This window comes from Mytilus trossulus, chromosome 8 (assembly GCF_036588685.1).
Source record: "Mytilus trossulus isolate FHL-02 chromosome 8, PNRI_Mtr1.1.1.hap1, whole genome shotgun sequence".
Lineage (NCBI taxonomy): Eukaryota > Metazoa > Mollusca > Bivalvia > Mytilida > Mytilidae > Mytilus > Mytilus trossulus.
Window position 1 is genome coordinate 34,795,334 of NC_086380.1, and position 18,742 is coordinate 34,814,075.

General features: G+C 31.2%; 1 protein-coding gene across 1 annotated transcript in view; it reads right to left on the reverse strand.

The window, feature by feature from the left end:
- LOC134680889 (transient receptor potential cation channel subfamily M member 3-like) overlaps positions 1–18,742 on the reverse strand; it is a 39,203-nt gene that overhangs the window by 18,505 nt on the left and 1,956 nt on the right. Inside the window, exons 2-16 of the mRNA XM_063540169.1 lie at positions 17,931–18,255; positions 17,309–17,418; positions 17,028–17,116; positions 16,391–16,557; positions 15,274–15,456; positions 14,527–14,730; positions 10,379–10,562; positions 9,816–9,978; positions 8,652–8,796; positions 7,771–7,837; positions 6,225–6,344; positions 4,555–4,685; positions 3,596–3,843; positions 2,391–2,534; positions 1,231–1,372 (exon numbers count right to left, since the gene is read on the reverse strand). Coding sequence (XP_063396239.1) covers positions 1,231–1,372; positions 2,391–2,534; positions 3,596–3,843; positions 4,555–4,685; positions 6,225–6,344; positions 7,771–7,837; positions 8,652–8,796; positions 9,816–9,978; positions 10,379–10,562; positions 14,527–14,730; positions 15,274–15,456; positions 16,391–16,557; positions 17,028–17,116; positions 17,309–17,418; positions 17,931–18,227 — 2,394 coding nt within the window. The 5' untranslated portion in view covers positions 18,228–18,255. The remainder of the gene's footprint in view (positions 1–1,230; positions 1,373–2,390; positions 2,535–3,595; positions 3,844–4,554; positions 4,686–6,224; positions 6,345–7,770; positions 7,838–8,651; positions 8,797–9,815; positions 9,979–10,378; positions 10,563–14,526; positions 14,731–15,273; positions 15,457–16,390; positions 16,558–17,027; positions 17,117–17,308; positions 17,419–17,930; positions 18,256–18,742) is intronic.

Genomic DNA, 18,742 nt, shown 5'->3' on the forward strand with positions numbered 1-18,742 from the left:
TTCTCATGACCTCCCAAATTAGTCTCATTGACTAGTTTGTACTATTTTGCGCCTGTCCCAAGTCAGGAGCCTCTGGCCTTTGTTAGTCTTGTATGATTTTTAATTTTAGTTTCTTGTGTATAATTCAGAGTTTAGTATGACGTTCATTATCACTGTACTAGTATACATATTTTTTAGGGGCCAGCTGAAGGACAACTAAGGGTGCAGGAATTCTCGCTACATTGAAGACCTATTGGTGGACTTCGGCTGTTGTCTGCTCTGTGGTCGGGTTGTTGTCGCTTTGACACATTCACCATTTCCTTTCTCAATTTTAACTTGAGCAACATAACAGGTGTCACATGTGGAGCAGAATCTGCTCACCTTTCCTGAGCACTTGAGATCACATCACCCCTGGTTTTTGGTGGGGTTTGTGTTGCTCAGTCTATATTTTTCTATTTTGTTATTTTGTGTACTCTCTTGTTTGTCTCCAGGCCTTGCGGTCATAAAACTTTCGAGTCAGTTTTTGTACTTGTACTAAATGAGCAACCAATCAAAATGCTGGATTTCATTTTTCGAGCATGATTTTTGTGCTCCAAGCACTGAGCAAAGTTTTATGCCTTCAACCCCAGGTCTTTTTCTTTTTGTTTTGCCATGGCATTGCCAGTTTGTTTCAGTTTGAAAGTCTCTTTGGTCTCTGTCGACTCTTTTTTGCTTTTGTATGCATTTAAATAATTTTAGAAATAATTTATACATCTAATAGGTTTTTGAACTGGAAATCAACAAAACGTACATTGTAAGAACATGTTTTGGATGCATATATGTGAGAAAAATTAAACATTCTTAAGATCATTGGGATCCAGTTTGCAATAATAATTTGTTAACAATAGAAAATTTGTCACATTCTACATTCCCATTAAAAGGGAATCAATATAAAACCCCATATATGAAAGATGTTAAGTCGAAACTCAATCTGTGTTGAGTAGTTTGGTTATGTACAAAAATAGAATTATTAAATGAATGTAATAAAATTGAGAATGGAAATGGGGAATGTGTCAAAGAGACAACAACCCGACTATAGAGCAGACAACAGCAGAAGGTCACCAACAGGTCTTCAATGCAGCGAGAAATTCCCGTACCTGGAGGCGTCCTTCAGCTTGTCCCTGTTTATTTTAATGCACCCCATCAGTATAGAACTTTGACTACATGATTATCTAAGGTTGTACTTGCTAATGCCATAGTTATTTATGTTACCTGATTATCAGCAGAGGCTGCCATCTGCATACTTGTCATATTACTCCATGTAGGTGATCTCCTCTCAGCAATCATCATGGCTTTAATAGGATCTCTAGAATGACATTCGTCTAGTACGTCTGATGCTAATTCATCAAACTCTCTGTAAGAAAATAAAAAGATGAGAATTGTTAACATGTCTGCAAAAGTGAGATAGAGAAAAGCAAATCTTATGGGGACAAGGAAATAATTGACGAAAAGAAAGACATCACTCGAGCTCAAAACCTGAATTTGAATTGCAATAATCTAAACTTGCATTTTGAGAATTTTTATATGAATTAAACAGAATTTTTCTCAATATCGCAAAAATTAAAATTGCATTTTTGTCTAAAATGACAATTACGTAGTTATAAATTTCTAAATTCACAGTAACACTTGAACCCGACAAATAACTATAAAAATAGAAAAAGGTAGGCAGAGTATAAAAATGTTAATAATTTGTTTGGATTAAATATAGAGTGGGGTGCCCATTTTTCGCCACATCTTTCAATGTTTTCTACAGTTTATGGTCAGGTCTAAATGTTTTTGAAGTATACTGATATTTCTATATGAAGATAACTTCAAATGCAAAATATTCTTAAGCTTGAAAATGTGTTTGTTTGAAAAAAATCATGTTAAAAGTTAGATTAAAGGGTGCTTGAAATTTACGGATATTTTGTCAATGGGGGACACATATTCGCCGTTTTTACACATCTATTTAAAACCAAATAACCGCAGCTTTTAACAATTTTTATCAAATCAATTGCATTATAGATGAATAACAGACTTTTCAAAGGTGTAAAGAATTCAAAATTAGGGCATTCAGTCAAATATTTACTTAGAAATACTTCTTTGAAATCATATTTTTTATTCAGGAAATTGTCCGAAAATCGTTGTCCGTTTTTTATTCATTTTCGGTAGGAGCCGCAATTTTGTTTCAGTTTAAAAAAATATCATATTTGTTATAAAAATATAATTTACCAGTACATTTCTTCCATTTCAGCCATCCTTTGAAGTTTTTACACCTCAAAATCCTAAAACGGAGAAATTGTGTCCCCGGCGAAAATGAGCACCCCACTCTACCCTTACTGACATTGACCTATTGTCTATGTCAAGTAGAAAATGTAATTTCTACTACTTACTCTTTATAAGCTAAGACTTTATTTTTGACAGACAACTCATTTCTGTGTATATATTTGGCTAAGGAGAAATGTATTCTGGAAGCTGCTACTGTACTAGTCACTGGTTCACCTCCCATCTTTAATGCAAAATTGGCCATCTGCTGTCTGAAAATAATACAAAACCTATGAAATATCTTTGTCATTCAATGCAAAAAAAAACACCATAAAACCCTAAAAGAAACTCTACTCATTCTGACATGAGTATGGTTATAATCAGCCTATGCATTTTTTTATTAGTGGGAAAAGACATCACTCTTTGAGATATATTTTTTGTTGCATGATTATCATTTAATAACAAATGTCTAGGGATTCTTTAAGGTTGAACAATTTGAACAGCACAGTTGCATGATTCAATGTTTCCATCTTTCCAATGAAAACAATTGAAAGATGAATAAAAAATGCTGATTCAAAGGTATATTCAACCTGTATGTTATTCAGATAGTAAAATTCAAATTTTAAGTTAAAATAAAATGACAATACTTTAACTTAGGATTTTCTACCCCTTTGACTAGATTACCAGACTGTATTGGCAAACCCATTTTGAAATTTTTGGTCCTTAATGCTTTTCAACTTTGTACTTGATTTTGCCTTTAAACCTTTTAGTTTGTTTAGATATTAATAATTTCTTTTTTGATGCCTGAACCAATAGACCACTTTCGAGGTCATCCGTCACTGGAAAAAACTCGTCAATTATACGCGCCTTTATCACCGTCATTTGTGCGTTTAGGGGCGTCGTCACTTCCCTTCCAATGTTGAGCGAGTGGTTGGAAAACTATAATTCTATATTATACGAATTATTCGGCAAATTGATTTCTCAAAATTGACAATCAACACTGCTGTCATTAGGGAATTGTCAGTAAGTACCTACAGAGCAACCATTATTTCTAGTTTATCCTGCACAAAGACGATCACTAAGACGCTTGATGAACGTAAATAGTGCAGGGATACAGGCGAGCCCCTCTATCTGGTAAATGACGTCATAAAGGCGTGCATAATTGACGAGTTTTTGCCAGTGACGGATGAACTCGAAAGTGGTCTATTGTTATCCATTCGTTTGATGTGTTTGAGCTTATGATTTTGCCATTTGATAAGGGACTTTCCATTTTGAATTTTCCTCAGAGTTCAGTATTTTTGTGATTTTACTTTATAAATCTATAAAACCTTACCTAAGCAGCAGTGTTGACCAGATAAGCAGTTGTTTGTATGGATATTTAAATTGTCCAGCTTCATACTCATTTTCCTCATCCTCGTTAGCTTCAGTATCCTTTTCATATAAGTCATAACCAAACTTGTCCATTAAAGTTACCATGATGGCTGACAATTTCGTCACAGTCATACCTTTAGGCTCCTCCATGCCAAGTTTAGTAATTAATTTTTTCAATGGCATATTTTTTATATCTATTTCTTTCAATGCCTAAAAAAATAAAATTTCAAATGTTTGATAACTTTATATTACTACACACATTTAAAAAGAAAACTATTTGTAAAATACCATATACAAAGTTTCATAATTAGGCTAATCCTAATTCAGGTTAAAAATATTTAGTAAATATTTGTCCTAAAAGTTTTAGACAAATTTATTGCAATTCATCTACTTTTCAATATTTGTTGGCGGAATCATCAAAGAGGAAGTACTGTAAATTCAAAAATTTTTGTGACATTAACTTTGGCAATTTTTAAAGAATGGACAAAGATTCCAGATTAATTATTAGGATTTCATGAAAATTTGCATCAAGATATATATATAATTATGTATCATATATCAGAATGCGAGTTCTTATTATTGTGATTCTCACCCGTGGGCTCTATTTGCATTAATAAATTCCTCACACTTATTTCTGAATTTACAGTAGTTGTCTGACAGATAAGCAATTCTTATATTTTATATTTCATCGATTCTAAAGATGCTGACATTAAATGAAGTAATTCTGTTCAGTTGTTACTGTATAATTAGGAAGAAAAACTATTTTTTGGGGGAATTATCACATATTTAAAATATTTTGAAAAAACAAAAAGGCACGTGCCAAGCAAAGTATTCCAAGAATATTTGTTTCAATGATCATGTGCATGTTCTTTTCTTAAGACACATTTTCTATAAATTATTGTAATCAGAATAAAATATTACCAAGTCATAAAGTTCTAACAATCTATTCAATGTAAGATATTCTCTCATTACAACTCCTTGGTTCAAAATAATCTGTACAAACTTTACATTATCAGTTAGTATAGCTGTCTGCATAGCCTCATCAAAACTTCCTACAAAATAGTTACGTAAAATATGACAATGGCACTGAGAATTTCTGAGTTCAAAGCATTATTAATGATGTCTACACAATGTTATATAATCATAAATATAAGTACAAAAGCGTATTTTCTAATACAGTAGATTCCGGTTATTTGCATAGCCTATTTGTCAGACAAAATTATGCAATAAAGCAGAGTATGCTTATATTCAAAATGCTAAATGACAGAGTTAAATATAACATCGATAGAACAGATCAGGAAATCCCTGGAGAAAGATGAACGTCTGTAATCAACATACAACATACTGAATGTTGATTTATTCTAATAAAAATTATTTATTTAGTGTCATATGTGTTATTTTATTTTGTTTCTTTAAATAAAGATTATAAAGACATTTTGTTTTAGTTTATTTTGGTTCCGACTTTCTTTACCTGTGATACGAAAATAAACTGTTCTAAAAATAGATTTGTTTCTATGACCCATATGTACAATGTTCATTGCTATGCTTTTAATTAAAATATACTTTTAAACAATAATTCCAAGTTTATAATTATTTTAACAATAGATGTGTAATGAATTGCCTTTGATATGCAGTTATACCTCGTATATACGAAACTAACAAGGTGTTATGCAAAGCAGTAATGGGGCCCTGTACAGGTTATTTGCTGGGCACAAGTGTTAAAAGTGAGAAAATATAATAATTAAAAGTAAAAGCTCTTTTCATAAAATATCAGCAATAATAATTGATGTCTAAAATTCTTTAACCATATATAAATGCCCTACAATATTTAACATTAATACAGATCCCCCAAGCCCAATTACAAGAGTTCACATTGGTTATGTCATGATCGATAATTAGCAGGAGTAATTGTTTTTAAAATTAACCCAAAATGTAATCTATGGACAATTGTTTCAATCCAATCAATTATTAACACCCTTTCAAGTTTGAGATAGAATGGTCAGTGTTTTTACAACAATTATCTGTTTGACATTTTTATGACCTCGAGGCTTAAAATAGAACATTGGAAACTTTACCTGTGTAGACATCGAGGTTTATTTTTAAACCAAATACCATAATATAAACACGATAGAAACTGTTTTAAAACTTTATTTGAATAACACAAAAGTAAATATGTAATAATAACGAAAATAAGGATGCTTTCAAGCAAATTATACTTACCAAATTGCCGTTTCCGGTCAAAAATCTCATCAGTTTTAACTAAGCATATCTAGAAAGGCCACTTGTAGGGCTATGCAAATAAGCGGACAATTTAACATTAGAAGAATGGGAAATGGTTTTGTGCAGGAGAAAACTATGCAATTAACCGAATTATGCTATTAAGCGGTATGCAATTAAGTGGAATCGACTGTAGTTTAATTGGCAATAGTTTGAAAGGGAAAAATATGGGGTTCCTCAATATTAAGTGATGTGAAAATTTTATGGTGGAGTTATATTGGCATATTTGTTTAGCATTCATTCTTAAATGATTTGGTCAATATTTTTGAAAACTTTTCCAATAGTCAATTGTTCTCTAAACATGTATAACTAACCTCTACTCCACAAAGCATCTTCCCTGAATATTTCTTCCTGTGCTATGTCAGCCCTGTCCCATTTCAGTGCCAGTTTTAATCTCTCTAGTCTCTGTTTTTCTGTGACTTCACCAGCCTTAGCTGTAATATAATTTTAATAGTATAAGAGTTTTATAGACAGATGTTAAATAGTTGCAATTCATTTATGTTTACAAAGACCTGTTTTTAATATATGCATGAATGAAATTCCATGTAGACACATCTCTTTACAAACATATATGTATCATTGTGCCCAAAATATTCAGATTTCATTTTTTTTTCTACCGTGCTCTGGTCTTCAAAATGGAGTTACTCTTTTCATAATTTGAGTATTAACAGAGACAAAACTTTGTTTTTATTCATATCACTGAGATTGCTTCTTGATGTGCAAGAATTAAATCATTTAAGAATTGAATGCTTCTTTTTATAACTATATTGGGGTGTAAAAGCATTGACTGAAGTACATTTTGTATACAGTGGGGAAGCGCTTCACTCTAAAACTGTGCGCACGGTAAACGCTTTTACAACCCTATGAAGTTACAAAAAGATGCATTCAATACTAATCATAACATTTTTTAGCTAGGATCATGAAAACACAAATTTTATCAATTTTTTATTTAATTTACCTGTGCACTTTATTGTGGGACCTCATGTCATCATGAATGATGAATTTTATTGTGTAATGCAATTGAATAACGCAAGATTGCAGCGTAGCCAATCAGAATAACGTATTATAATGAAACATACATCTAATGTAATTATATTCATATTAATCTCTAATTTGAAAATCTCATCTATAATCAGATGACATTGGTGTATTGTTTAACAGTATATGGCAAATTACCTCCCTTAGTTAGAATAAAAATGTCATTTATGCATGTTTTTAGTAGAGTGGGGTGCGCATATTCGCCAGGGACACAATTTCACCGTTTTATAATTTTGAGTTGTGAATGCTGAAATGGAAGAAATATGCCGGTAACTTAGATTTTTATAACAAATATGATTTCATTTTAAACCACGACAAAATTGCAGCACATACCGCAAAGGACCGAAAAACTTTGGCCAATTTTCTGAATGAATAACAATATTTCAAAGATGTATTTCTTAGTAAATCTTTTGACTGATTGCCCTATATTTCAGTTCTGTACACCTTTGAAATGTCTGCTATTGACATCTATAATGAATTGATTTGAAAAATATTGTTTAAAGCTGCAGTTATTTGGGTTTAAATAGATGTATAAAAACGGCAAATATGTGTCCCCCATTGACAAACCATCAAGCAATTTCAAGCACCCTTTAATCTAACTTTTCAGATGATTATTTTCATACAAACAAGTTTTCAAGCTTAAGAATAATTTTCATTTGAAGTTATCTCCATATAGAAATATCAGTATACTCAAAAAATATAGACCTGAACATAAACTGTAGAAAACATGGAAAGATATGGCGAAAATGAGAACCCCACTCTATGATGTCATTCATTAATTAGTCAAATAATTATCAAATGTACAAGAAAAAATATAAATACCTTTCAGTAAAATCTTCAGAATTTCATTATCAAGTTCTTCATGTTTGTTTATATGAAATATACTGATCTGAAATTAAATAATACACTCTTACAAACTAACATTCAAATCAGTCAAATATTTATATGTCTGATATCTAGTAGTTTGACATTTTAAAACATGTTTTTAACGAATGATTTACTCTAAAATACAATCAAATAATTGGTCTATGACACATTCATTCTCTAGATATTGCCATTTCACCAATTTCAATCAAAGAATGAGAAAAATTCCTGTTTAGAATTTATATAAAATTAAGTTATTATTTTTTTTTAAAACTTTTTCCAATAAACTACTAAGGACAATCAAAGATCAGCAATCAGAGTAAATTTTTGACAAAGATTTAAAAAAAAATTCTACCAGAGTTAATATATATAACAAAAACTATCAACAATTTGGTGTGAATAAAGAAGATGAAGACTAAAAACGTGTGCGTGTCAACGTTTTTACAACCCTATGAAGTTACAAAAAGAGGCATTCAATACTTATAATTACATTTTTTAATCATGTTGAGTAAATATCCATGAAACAGCAATCTGACAATATGAAGCAGAAAAAAATCTGGATTGTTAATATTTATTGTAAATATAATCCGTTAGTTTTCTCGTTTGAATTGTTTTACATTGCCATTTCAGGGCCTTTTATAGCGGACTATGCAATATGGGCTTTGCTCATTGTTGAAGGCCCTACAGTGACCTATAGTTGTTAATTTCTGTGTCATTTTAGTCTCTTTTTTTCCCTCTCATTTTGAGAGTTGCCTTATTGGCAATCATACCACATCTTCTTTTTTATATTTACATAGTTTAGAGTTAGAAAAAGAAAACAGAAAAGATCATTGTCTTACCATATCTTTCTTTGCAATACAACTTTTGACACTTTCAAATACATTATGAATCCCATCTTCAGCTTTCTGTTTAGCTTTAGGGTCGTCTTTTTCTGCTGGCTTTAATTCAAAGTACGCCTTCTTTATCAACTTACGAATCTTAGTCCTGATAAAAACAAGACAATAAACAAGTGAAACTGCGAGCTACTGCTCACTGATGATACCCCTGCCGCAAGTGGATAATATTAATAGTGTAAAAATATGCAAGTGTTCGGTAAACAGGAAGTTGTCAAGTGATGAATCTGAAAACGCATCACACGGTATAGCTGACTTATACAAATCCTGAAACCAAATTTCAGAAATCCTTGTATTGTAGTTCCTGAGAAAAATGTGACGAAATAATTTTCAACTTGGCTATCATGTGTAAAATCATACAAGTGTTCGGTAAACAGGAAGTTGTCAAGTGATCAATCTGAAAACGCATCACACAGTATAGCTGACTTAGATAAACCCTGAAACCAAATTTCAGAAATCTTTGTATTGTAGTTCCTGAGAAAAATGCGACGAAAAATATTCATGGGACAGACTGACTGACGGACGGACAGAGGTAAAACAGTATACCCCCCTTTTTTAAAGCGGGGGTATAATAATATCATGTTGAATTAAGATAAATGACTGGTTTCTTATTGATGTCCCTTTTCAAAAATTACGATCATCTTGAGACCAATCGTTAGAATCTCATTTCAACATCATTTTTTCATTCTGGAATCAAGGTGATTTTCTTGACTTTAATATCTATAGACAAAAGAAGATATGCTACTTCATCATGTTCAGGTAATTTTTAGCACTTTTAAATACATGTATACATTTTTTTTTAAATTAGTGTACTTTTATTAATACATTACACAAATGAAGAAATTTGAATTCTAATTCATTTTTATAAATTCTGATTGTTTAACACAAAATAGATGTAATTTTTCATAACGTTTTATATATTTTCTGTCAAAGGTGAGCTTCTTGACCAAAATGTTGCTGTAGAATTGGTTGAAGAAATTAAATAACAAGATTGTACAAAATCCAAACATAATCCATTGATAGTAACTGATGGTTGTGTAATACATAGCTAGTGGCAAGAATGACTGTATGTTTAGAACCTCAAAACAAGTTATTGAGAGAATCATTTACCCCCTCTCTGGATTAGTGTAAGCATACACTAGTATGTCAGCAGCTCGACCAGTACCCTCACACAAGATAACAGGAATATGTTGTCCCAGAGATGTTTTAGCATCCTCTATAGCATCCCGACCTCCTTCTACTACAATCAATACAACTGGTATACCCTCTCCACCTGTAAAACAATATAACTCATTGTAAAAGAAATTTAATAGCCTTCATAGATTTACGTAAACTTTCTGTCCGATTAAAAGAGGTATAAAAATCCTAATTGGTAAATTTCAGGATTTGTGTATTCAAAATAAGAATAAGTTTAACGGTTTGTCAGATTCAATATTTACATTTAGACCATAAGTAAGATCTCATTATGCACAAGTCATCCATAGGTTTTTATCTATAACTGTACAGTATGGTTTTGTTCATTATTGAAGAGTATATTGTGACCTGTTTTTTTTTTTTTTACATTGTACCCTAATGGGTTTCTTTTTAGCAATCATATCTTAAGTTCCTATTTTTATAATTATTTATATATAACTTCATATTCCAAACTGACAACATTCAATATTTACACTTACCATGTTCTATAGGATCAGACAGTTTCTTTTCAAATCTAGCTCTAAATTTAGCCACACCCCTGTACAAGTTTCTGTATCCATCATCAACAAATATGAAATGTGTATGATCGGAATTCAGCGGCACTGGTTTTGCATGTTCTATCACATTACTGGTTTTGTATTCAGCTATTTTATCAAACTTTCCCTGAAATTTATAAGTTATATTGAAAATGGAACAAATTGAGAATGGAAATGGGGAATGTGACAAAGAGACAACAACCTGACCATAGAGCAGATAACAGCAAAAGGCCACCAATGGGTCTTCAATGCAGTGAGAAACTCCACACCTGGAGGAGTCCTTTAGAAGGCCCCTAAACAAATATGCTACTAGCATGACTAGTTAAGTTCATATAACACATATGTAATAAGGGGCATTGAGGGCAGAGAGGTATAAGTTCTTCATCTACTATGATGACTAGCCTGTCTACACTACTTATATTAAGGAGTCACTGTTTGGTCCAAATCTTAACTGTCTAGGGTTGTCAGTTTTCACTGGCAGATCTTTCTGATTTTTTCAATGTTAATTTATCTGATAGTCTATAAAATGCACCTTTTTCAAATTTTATTTCTATCATTCAAAAATTTTCATCAATTCCTCCAATGTATTGAGGACAATTTTCTATTTAATTTACTTATTTCATTTCACCAACAATTGATGTAACAGCTGTCATATCTATTAATCAATTACAGGCTTTGTGATCACCATCAGTGAAACCAAAGTTTTTTTCTTGGATTGGCATTTACTATCAAGCCAGAGATGTACAGTTCAATACTTTTGGTTCATCAAAAATAGCTAATTTATGTAAATTTGAACACAGAAAACAAAAGTACAAATGTAGTAATGTAAAAGGATATATTTATGTAAATTTCTTATTCACTATTTTCAAATTTAAATATGATGAAAAAAAAAATCTCAAAATAATTTCTGAAGTAAGCCTCCAAAATTTTTACTTTGAAATAGTTATTTTCATTAATATTTGTTACCTTTAGAAAAGACAGCAGTTATCTAAATATATGCAACTATCAAATATGCAATAGAAGCAAGAAGAACATATTTACAATTTAAATGTCCTGCTAAAGCAAATTCATACCAATGACCTCAAGCTACTATTAAATGAGCTTTCTGTGACTAGATTTGATATACTATGTTAATAGAAGAGAAATTCTACATGGACATATATCAATTAATGGAAACCATGGCATATCACTTTTTTTGTATCACACTTACGGCTGTGAATATAAGATATATTTCTTCATGCCAAAACCATAAAAGAAAATACCTTACCATTTTAACTGTCACATGATTGTCCTAGTATAAATAAACCTATGCTATATACATAAATTGATATTATGAATCATTCAGAAATTTAACAGACTATTGATTTCCTCTCTTAGATCTGTTAAAGTGGCTATTTTTACTAAAAATATTGGTAGAGCCTGAGTGTTTGCATTTGTTTTTTTAAATATGCATTTAAATAGAACTTTTATAATTAAGTGCATTTCTGATCTTTTCTTTTATAACTTAAAAAACAGGTGTGTTTTTCTTTAATTTCAAACCCTCAGCTATCATTTAAACAGAAAAAATACACTACTGTGGAAACTTTTTGATCTTCTAAGGAAACGATTTTTTTTGTGGATTGAGAAAAAATAGTATTTTTGAGAATATTTGATTTCACAGATCTGCATCCATGAAAATTGGCACAAATGATAATTATGAATCCACATGTTCAGTTTGTAGAATAATATCAAATATTAATTTAAAAAATATGCGAAACAGTAGTAAAATATATATCTGTATTATTAGTAAGATTCTGAAATAATAATGTTACAAAACATCAAAACATTGTTTAAACAATAAATTATCAAATAGAAATTATCTTTTTGTTATAATTTATTAGAATCAGAGACCTAATGCGCTAAAAAAAAAAGCAATTTCACTCATAATGGAATGGAGAAAATTGTGGAGTTTTGCACAATTTTAACTAAAATATTTTTTTATGTTGTTTTTTTTCAAATTACGGGGGGTACATGCTTGGATCTGCCGCTGTTGGATGCACACCCACAACTTATATATTATAGGAAACACATCCATGATATGTCTGTTTTGAAAAAAAGGATACCCTTAAAGCTGACATGCATGGGAAGTTTGAAAAAAAAGCCTAAAGCAAAGCAATATAATATATATCAGTTGTGGTGTGCCTTCATCTAATATTTAACATGTGTATGCTAATGATTTTGTAAAATTGTAGAGTTCGCAAAATCTTTTTTTCCCTGGTGGTCCTTGAAGAAAGTCTGCTGGTCCTCACTATTAGTTCTATTGAAAACTACTAAAATTGTGTCATGCAGTCCTATGCAAAATTTTGATGGTAAAATCCTGAGGACCGCCACTTTTCGTGAACTCTGAAATTGTAGAACCAGATAAAGTTGAAGTAGTCTTATCCAGATACTTCTTCTTTATTTTTTTGTCCACTATCTGGATTACCACTACCTATATACATTTGCAGCGTAACATGGTTAATATTACGGTTAGCAACTGTGTGCAGGAATCAATTTACAGTAAGAAAGGTAAGTGTACAAAACAGTTTAATTAATTATGCCTGAAACTCAATTGTTCAAGATACTGGTTTAAAGAATGTCACTACTGCCAGGGCATACCCCTAAGTTAAAACTCACAATGGCAGTTTGTCACGTCCAGTTATAAGTTTCTATCACAGCCAGGTGCTCAATATATTACCATTTAAGTAATAAATAATACAATTCACTATTATACATGTGCAGGGATCTTTTCCATCACCATACTACATGTACTATATACATTTGGACTGTCCATTTAAGGCACACATGTTATTTAATAATGTACTATACTGTGTACAACTAAAAAGTTTATACACTGTGACATTTACTAGAATCTAGATGCATCTGACACGTGCCACCAATATATCAATGTAACTGCCACAATCTGTTACACAGAATATATGTTCTTACTTTATATTGTTGATTCTAAGCCAAAAAGCACATCTTTCATAAGTTGTCTGACACTTCACCAGTGGACTTATTAGTCCAACTTCAATACAACAATACAAACTATTAAATTAGGGTAATTTTTTTAATTAAGGTTCTAAGATATAGTGCATACTGAATGGGAAGAAAAGCGACCCATTTCTGTATAATGAACTATTCAGAAAAACTAAGAAGGGACTGCATATTATAATGAAGGCATTTTTAGGTAATTGAGACAAGTAAAATATGAATTGGACTCCAGGAGGGTAACCCCATCAGGTCACAAGGTGTATTTTTAACTACTATAAAAAAGACTCTTTTTAGGGTTCTCAGTTCGATGGAAAGACATTTAAGTCTGGACTTTTTTGTATAGGACATTTCCGTCAATAAATACCTTTCCGTCAATAAATACATTTCAACCAACTGAATATTTATTATTCTAAAAAAAAAAGCATGGTCATCTTTATAGAATTCAGTATTGAAAAAAAAAATCTTTCTTATTAAGCTCTGACATAAAATAAGCAAGAGTTCAACATCAAGTTAACAGAGACTGCAATATTTTCATTTGAAAGCAAGATTGTTTTGAAAAATGAAATGCTACCAGCAAATATATGAAGCTTCACACATATATCTCATATAACCCAAATACAAGGGTATGACTTCTCTTTTCATTACCTAGTCTTTTTGGCTGACATGTGCATTTTCCTAAAAAAATATCATAGCTCTAAGATTAAATATCACTATAAGGAAATCATCTAATCAGAAAAAAACTCAATGCAAAAGCAAGCAATCCATGCATGTATTCCTTTTTCAAATTTGAAGCTATTTCATCTGTCAACTTTTAGTAACAGATATATTAGAATACTGTGGGTTCATTGTTATTTGTTGGATGCCAATTTTCATAGATTTCCTTGGTATAGGTTAAATACGAAATTGAATGTTCAACAATTGACAAATTTTCTATAGGCTTGTATGCAGACCTCAGCAAAACCCCCAAATTAAATATCAACAGACATACAAGTTTACCTTTATCCACGAAAATTGGTACCCACGAAAATAAATGAGTCAACAGTACGTTTTAAATATGATAAATCAACTATAAAATTTACCTGTACATTAATATTATGGTCTGTTAAGACATGTCTATTTTTAACATATCCCCATGGAGCTATTCCAATACAACGTAGAACATGGGCAAATCTGTCTTTATACCATTCAAATGACTGGCCTTCTCTCACTGCTAATCCTACTTCCTTCATCACTCCCATATTGAATCCTGATGTTATCAGCCAAGCATTTGTTGTCTGAGAAGCCTGTAAAATAATAAAAATTTGTAAGGGTTTCACAGAACCCAGTGTCTTGACTACTTTTTCTGTTAGTTGCAGGCTCAACCTAAATGGGGAAAAAAATTATAAAAGTTTTCCTCTAGAAACTATCATTTGGTTGTAAGAAGCTTCTGTTTAAGTTTGGTAAAAATCCCTGATGGTTTATGAATCTTAAAACTGTTTAAGAAAAACTTTTACTGCAGACTCAGACTGAATGTTATGTTAACTGGAAGAAAAAATAAGTAAATTTATAAGTAATATACAGAAAAAACAGGAAATAAATTTGTACGAATTTTCTTTCTAGATGATAGCTTTTAATTTGACCATAACCAAGGTTCTGTCCAAGTTTGGTACGAATCCAGAATAGTTTAAGAAAGTTATTAAAATTTATATATCTAGTAAATAAATACTAATATACATCCTTGGTCCCTTGCTGTTACACATAATAAGGTTGATTTTTGTATCACCCAAAAGTGACTTAATTTCTCAAAATCATAGTTTAAACCATGACAAACAAATCACTATACTTACTTTAATTAGACCAGACTGGAATGTTTCTCTCATTTTACCATTAAGCTTGAAGTTTTTAGCACCACCAACAACAGATATGATTAGACTAGGCGTATTTGGCTCCATTATTCTCCAATGGTCTTTCATCAACTTTATAGCCAGGCCAACTGAATCCGGTTGTTCTTCATCTTTTAAACGTAAGTACTGGAACAAATTTTCAATGGATTAATTGAGAAATGGTGTCTTTTGTTATTGCAAAGAAACCATTGGTAGCCTCCTACCAATGTGCCATACCCATTCACATAATAGACCACTTTCGAGTTCATCCGTCACCGGCAAAAACTCGTCAATTATACACGCCTTTATGACGTCATTTACCAGATAGAGGGGCTCGCCTGTATCCCTGCCCTATTTACGTTCATCAAGCGTCTTAGTGATCGTCTTTGTGCAGGATAAACTAGAAATAATGGTTGCTCTGTAGGTACTTACTGACATTTCCCTAATGACAGCAGTGTTGATTGTCAATTTTGAGAATTCAATTTGCCGAATAATTTGTACAATATAGAATTATAGTTTTTCAACCACTCGCTCAACATTGGAAGGAAGTGACGACACCCCTAAACGCACAAATGACGATGATAAAGGCGCGTATAATTGACGAGTTTTTTCCGGTGACGGATGAACTCGAAAGTGGTCTATTACATTATTTCCTCAGAAAAACCAACCAAAAATGTATTTTGAAACATTACTTATTCAGGTTTTCTTGCACCATTTGATTATTATGAACAAAAAGTTGTCCTATCTGTTGTCCGAAGCAAAATTCCAAGTATGGGAATACAGGTAGAAGGTTTTACGACAGATTCAAAAAGTGCTTACATATGCATATTCCTGGTCATTATGGCCAAACTGTGGATCAAACATGGAATCAATCATTTTAAATGTACTTGAAAAATGTGTAATACAAATATTTAGTTTATAACAGATGTTATATTTTGTTTTGATAAAAAGTGCATTTGAAAATACTTAACAAAGATGTCTTTTTTCTTGTTCACTAATGTGATGTTGCTTTCATGTAGCCAATTATACCACATATTTTTTCATTTTTTTCTTATGATTGAATTTTCCTACATTAACATACCTTTGCAGGTTTCATGCCACCAACTTGTTCCATGCCAGTGAATTTTATTTTCCCAAAAGAGGTAGTATTTTTTACTTTAATAGCCTGATCAGCTTTCCATTCCACAGGGGGAAACTTTTCAGGAGGTTTAGATCCAAGGTTGTTGGGATCAATAAAAGGTTTTAAATCTGTAAAACATGATAAATGACATTAAAAATCTCCTAAGCATGCATGGTATAATCAATAACTATGCTTTTCAGTGATACTTTTGGTCGTTAAAATCAGATTATCCCTTTTTATGAATGAGGTAATCAACCATTTACCCCATACCAAAATATCTATAAACTGCTATAAAATATGCTTTTTTCTTTGGAACAAGACATGTTTGATTGAAAACTCATGATATTTTGAATGTAACAACTAACACTTCATTTGTTTGTCAAATAATTTCAATTTTCTTATAATCTTTGAAATACATTTAATGAACTACAATGGATAATTATTCATAGTTGGTACTGTTAATGTTATATTTCTGTGCCCCTAAATATCTATTCATGTGTTTATAAATATTCATTCAAAATGATTAATATTAAAGCTGTGGGTTACTTTTTAGTAGTAAAACCAAAAATGTAAAAGTCCTTATACATGTTAAACATACCAGCTGGAATTAGGTTCCCAAAGTTACGTTTTCCTACGGGCGTAAATTCATTTGGAACATGGTTTTTCAAAATTTCTCCACAGTGACATCTGAAAAATGAAATAATTTCAAATTTTAATAAGATTAAATTAATTTTAATCTAGTCAAGCATTGGTTGTTTTGTCATATTGTTTTTGTGTATTTTCTATCAATCAGACTGCTGAATAAATATGTTGTTTGTCATCATTTTAATGTAAATAAATGATAATTTTAAGCACATTAATACCACTACATGTACATACTTCAATGCCTCCGTCTTCTCTATTTTTTGTTGATTTGGCGCAGGAACAAATTGTTGACATTCTAACTGCTTGAAGTTTTGTCTGATGAAAGCAATATGTTCCAACTTTTGCTAAAAAGACAAAAGGAGTTTTCTTCTAAAATCATTTAAAAAAACTGAACAAATAACTTAATGAGCAAAACCCATTTCACATAATACAGCTGTAAAATGACATGATAAATGTAATACATGTACAATACTAGTGGCCTTATTTATGTAAAAAAAACGGAACATTCCAGTGGCCTTATTAATCAAATATACAAAACAACAATTGGAAAAATAAATATGATCTTAAAAAAATAACCACCTAAAATAACAAAAATTTAATAAAACTAAATGATCAATTCCATAGATTTGTTACAAAAATTAATTTATGTTCAGATGATTTTCAAAATAGTTTTACAAAAATTTGAATGTGTTATCTTTTGAAACAAAAATGTTAGGTATGTCTGTCATTAGACGCCCAACTCTCCCCTAGCCTCTGTAAAGTTACTTATTTTCTCTGTTGATTGGATAGTGCCTCATTGAAACATACCCAACCATTCAGAATCTGTATATTCTGTAATTTCATATTTGTTATCTACCTTCTCAAAACTTTTATCTTCCTGATCAGAATTCATCATTTTACTTAATGGTACCCTTCCCATTAGAGGTACTTTCTTCCTCATGTCTGAAAATCTAACATCCTCTAGTGTAAGTCTTTCTTGTGTTCTAGCTCTGCGTTCATCAATCTGATCTCTTGTCATCATCAGCCGTGAATTTGTTCCCCCTCCAGTGTCAAACTGTGATGGAGAGCTGAAATCCTCCATTCCAAATGCCTGCAGGTTCCTACCAGTAGGGTGTATCTTAGATTCCATCAGTTTATTTCCAATCCCTGCCATCTTGAGTCTGCTTAGTTTTTGTATTCACCTAAAACAATAAGTACCTTAAGAATAGCAAAAATCATGTTACACAATAGAGGCATTAAAAAACATCATTCACCCACCCCTTAAGTCTTTATATGATCAGTGCTTAATGGCATACGATACAGTTTTGAACCTATATCTACAAGTTGATGAAAATTTGCATGTAGGCTATTTTTAACCAGATTAAATCAAATATGTAATAAAAAATATACCTTCATGTGCTACTTTTTTTAGTAAAATGAGGTTGAAATTTTGTATATTTGCTCAAAATTTAGATTTGTGTCCATATTTTCTTTTTCAAAAGAAAGACATAACTTTTTTGTTTTAAAAGATAAACACAAATTGTTTTTTGTTAAATAATCGGTAATTTCTGTATTTTATAAGGGGATCATTACAAATTATGCAATTTTTATTCAGAAATAACTCATATTTATCAAATGTTCATGAATAGAGGAAAACACGTCATTTTTTGCTGCATGTTTATCCAAATT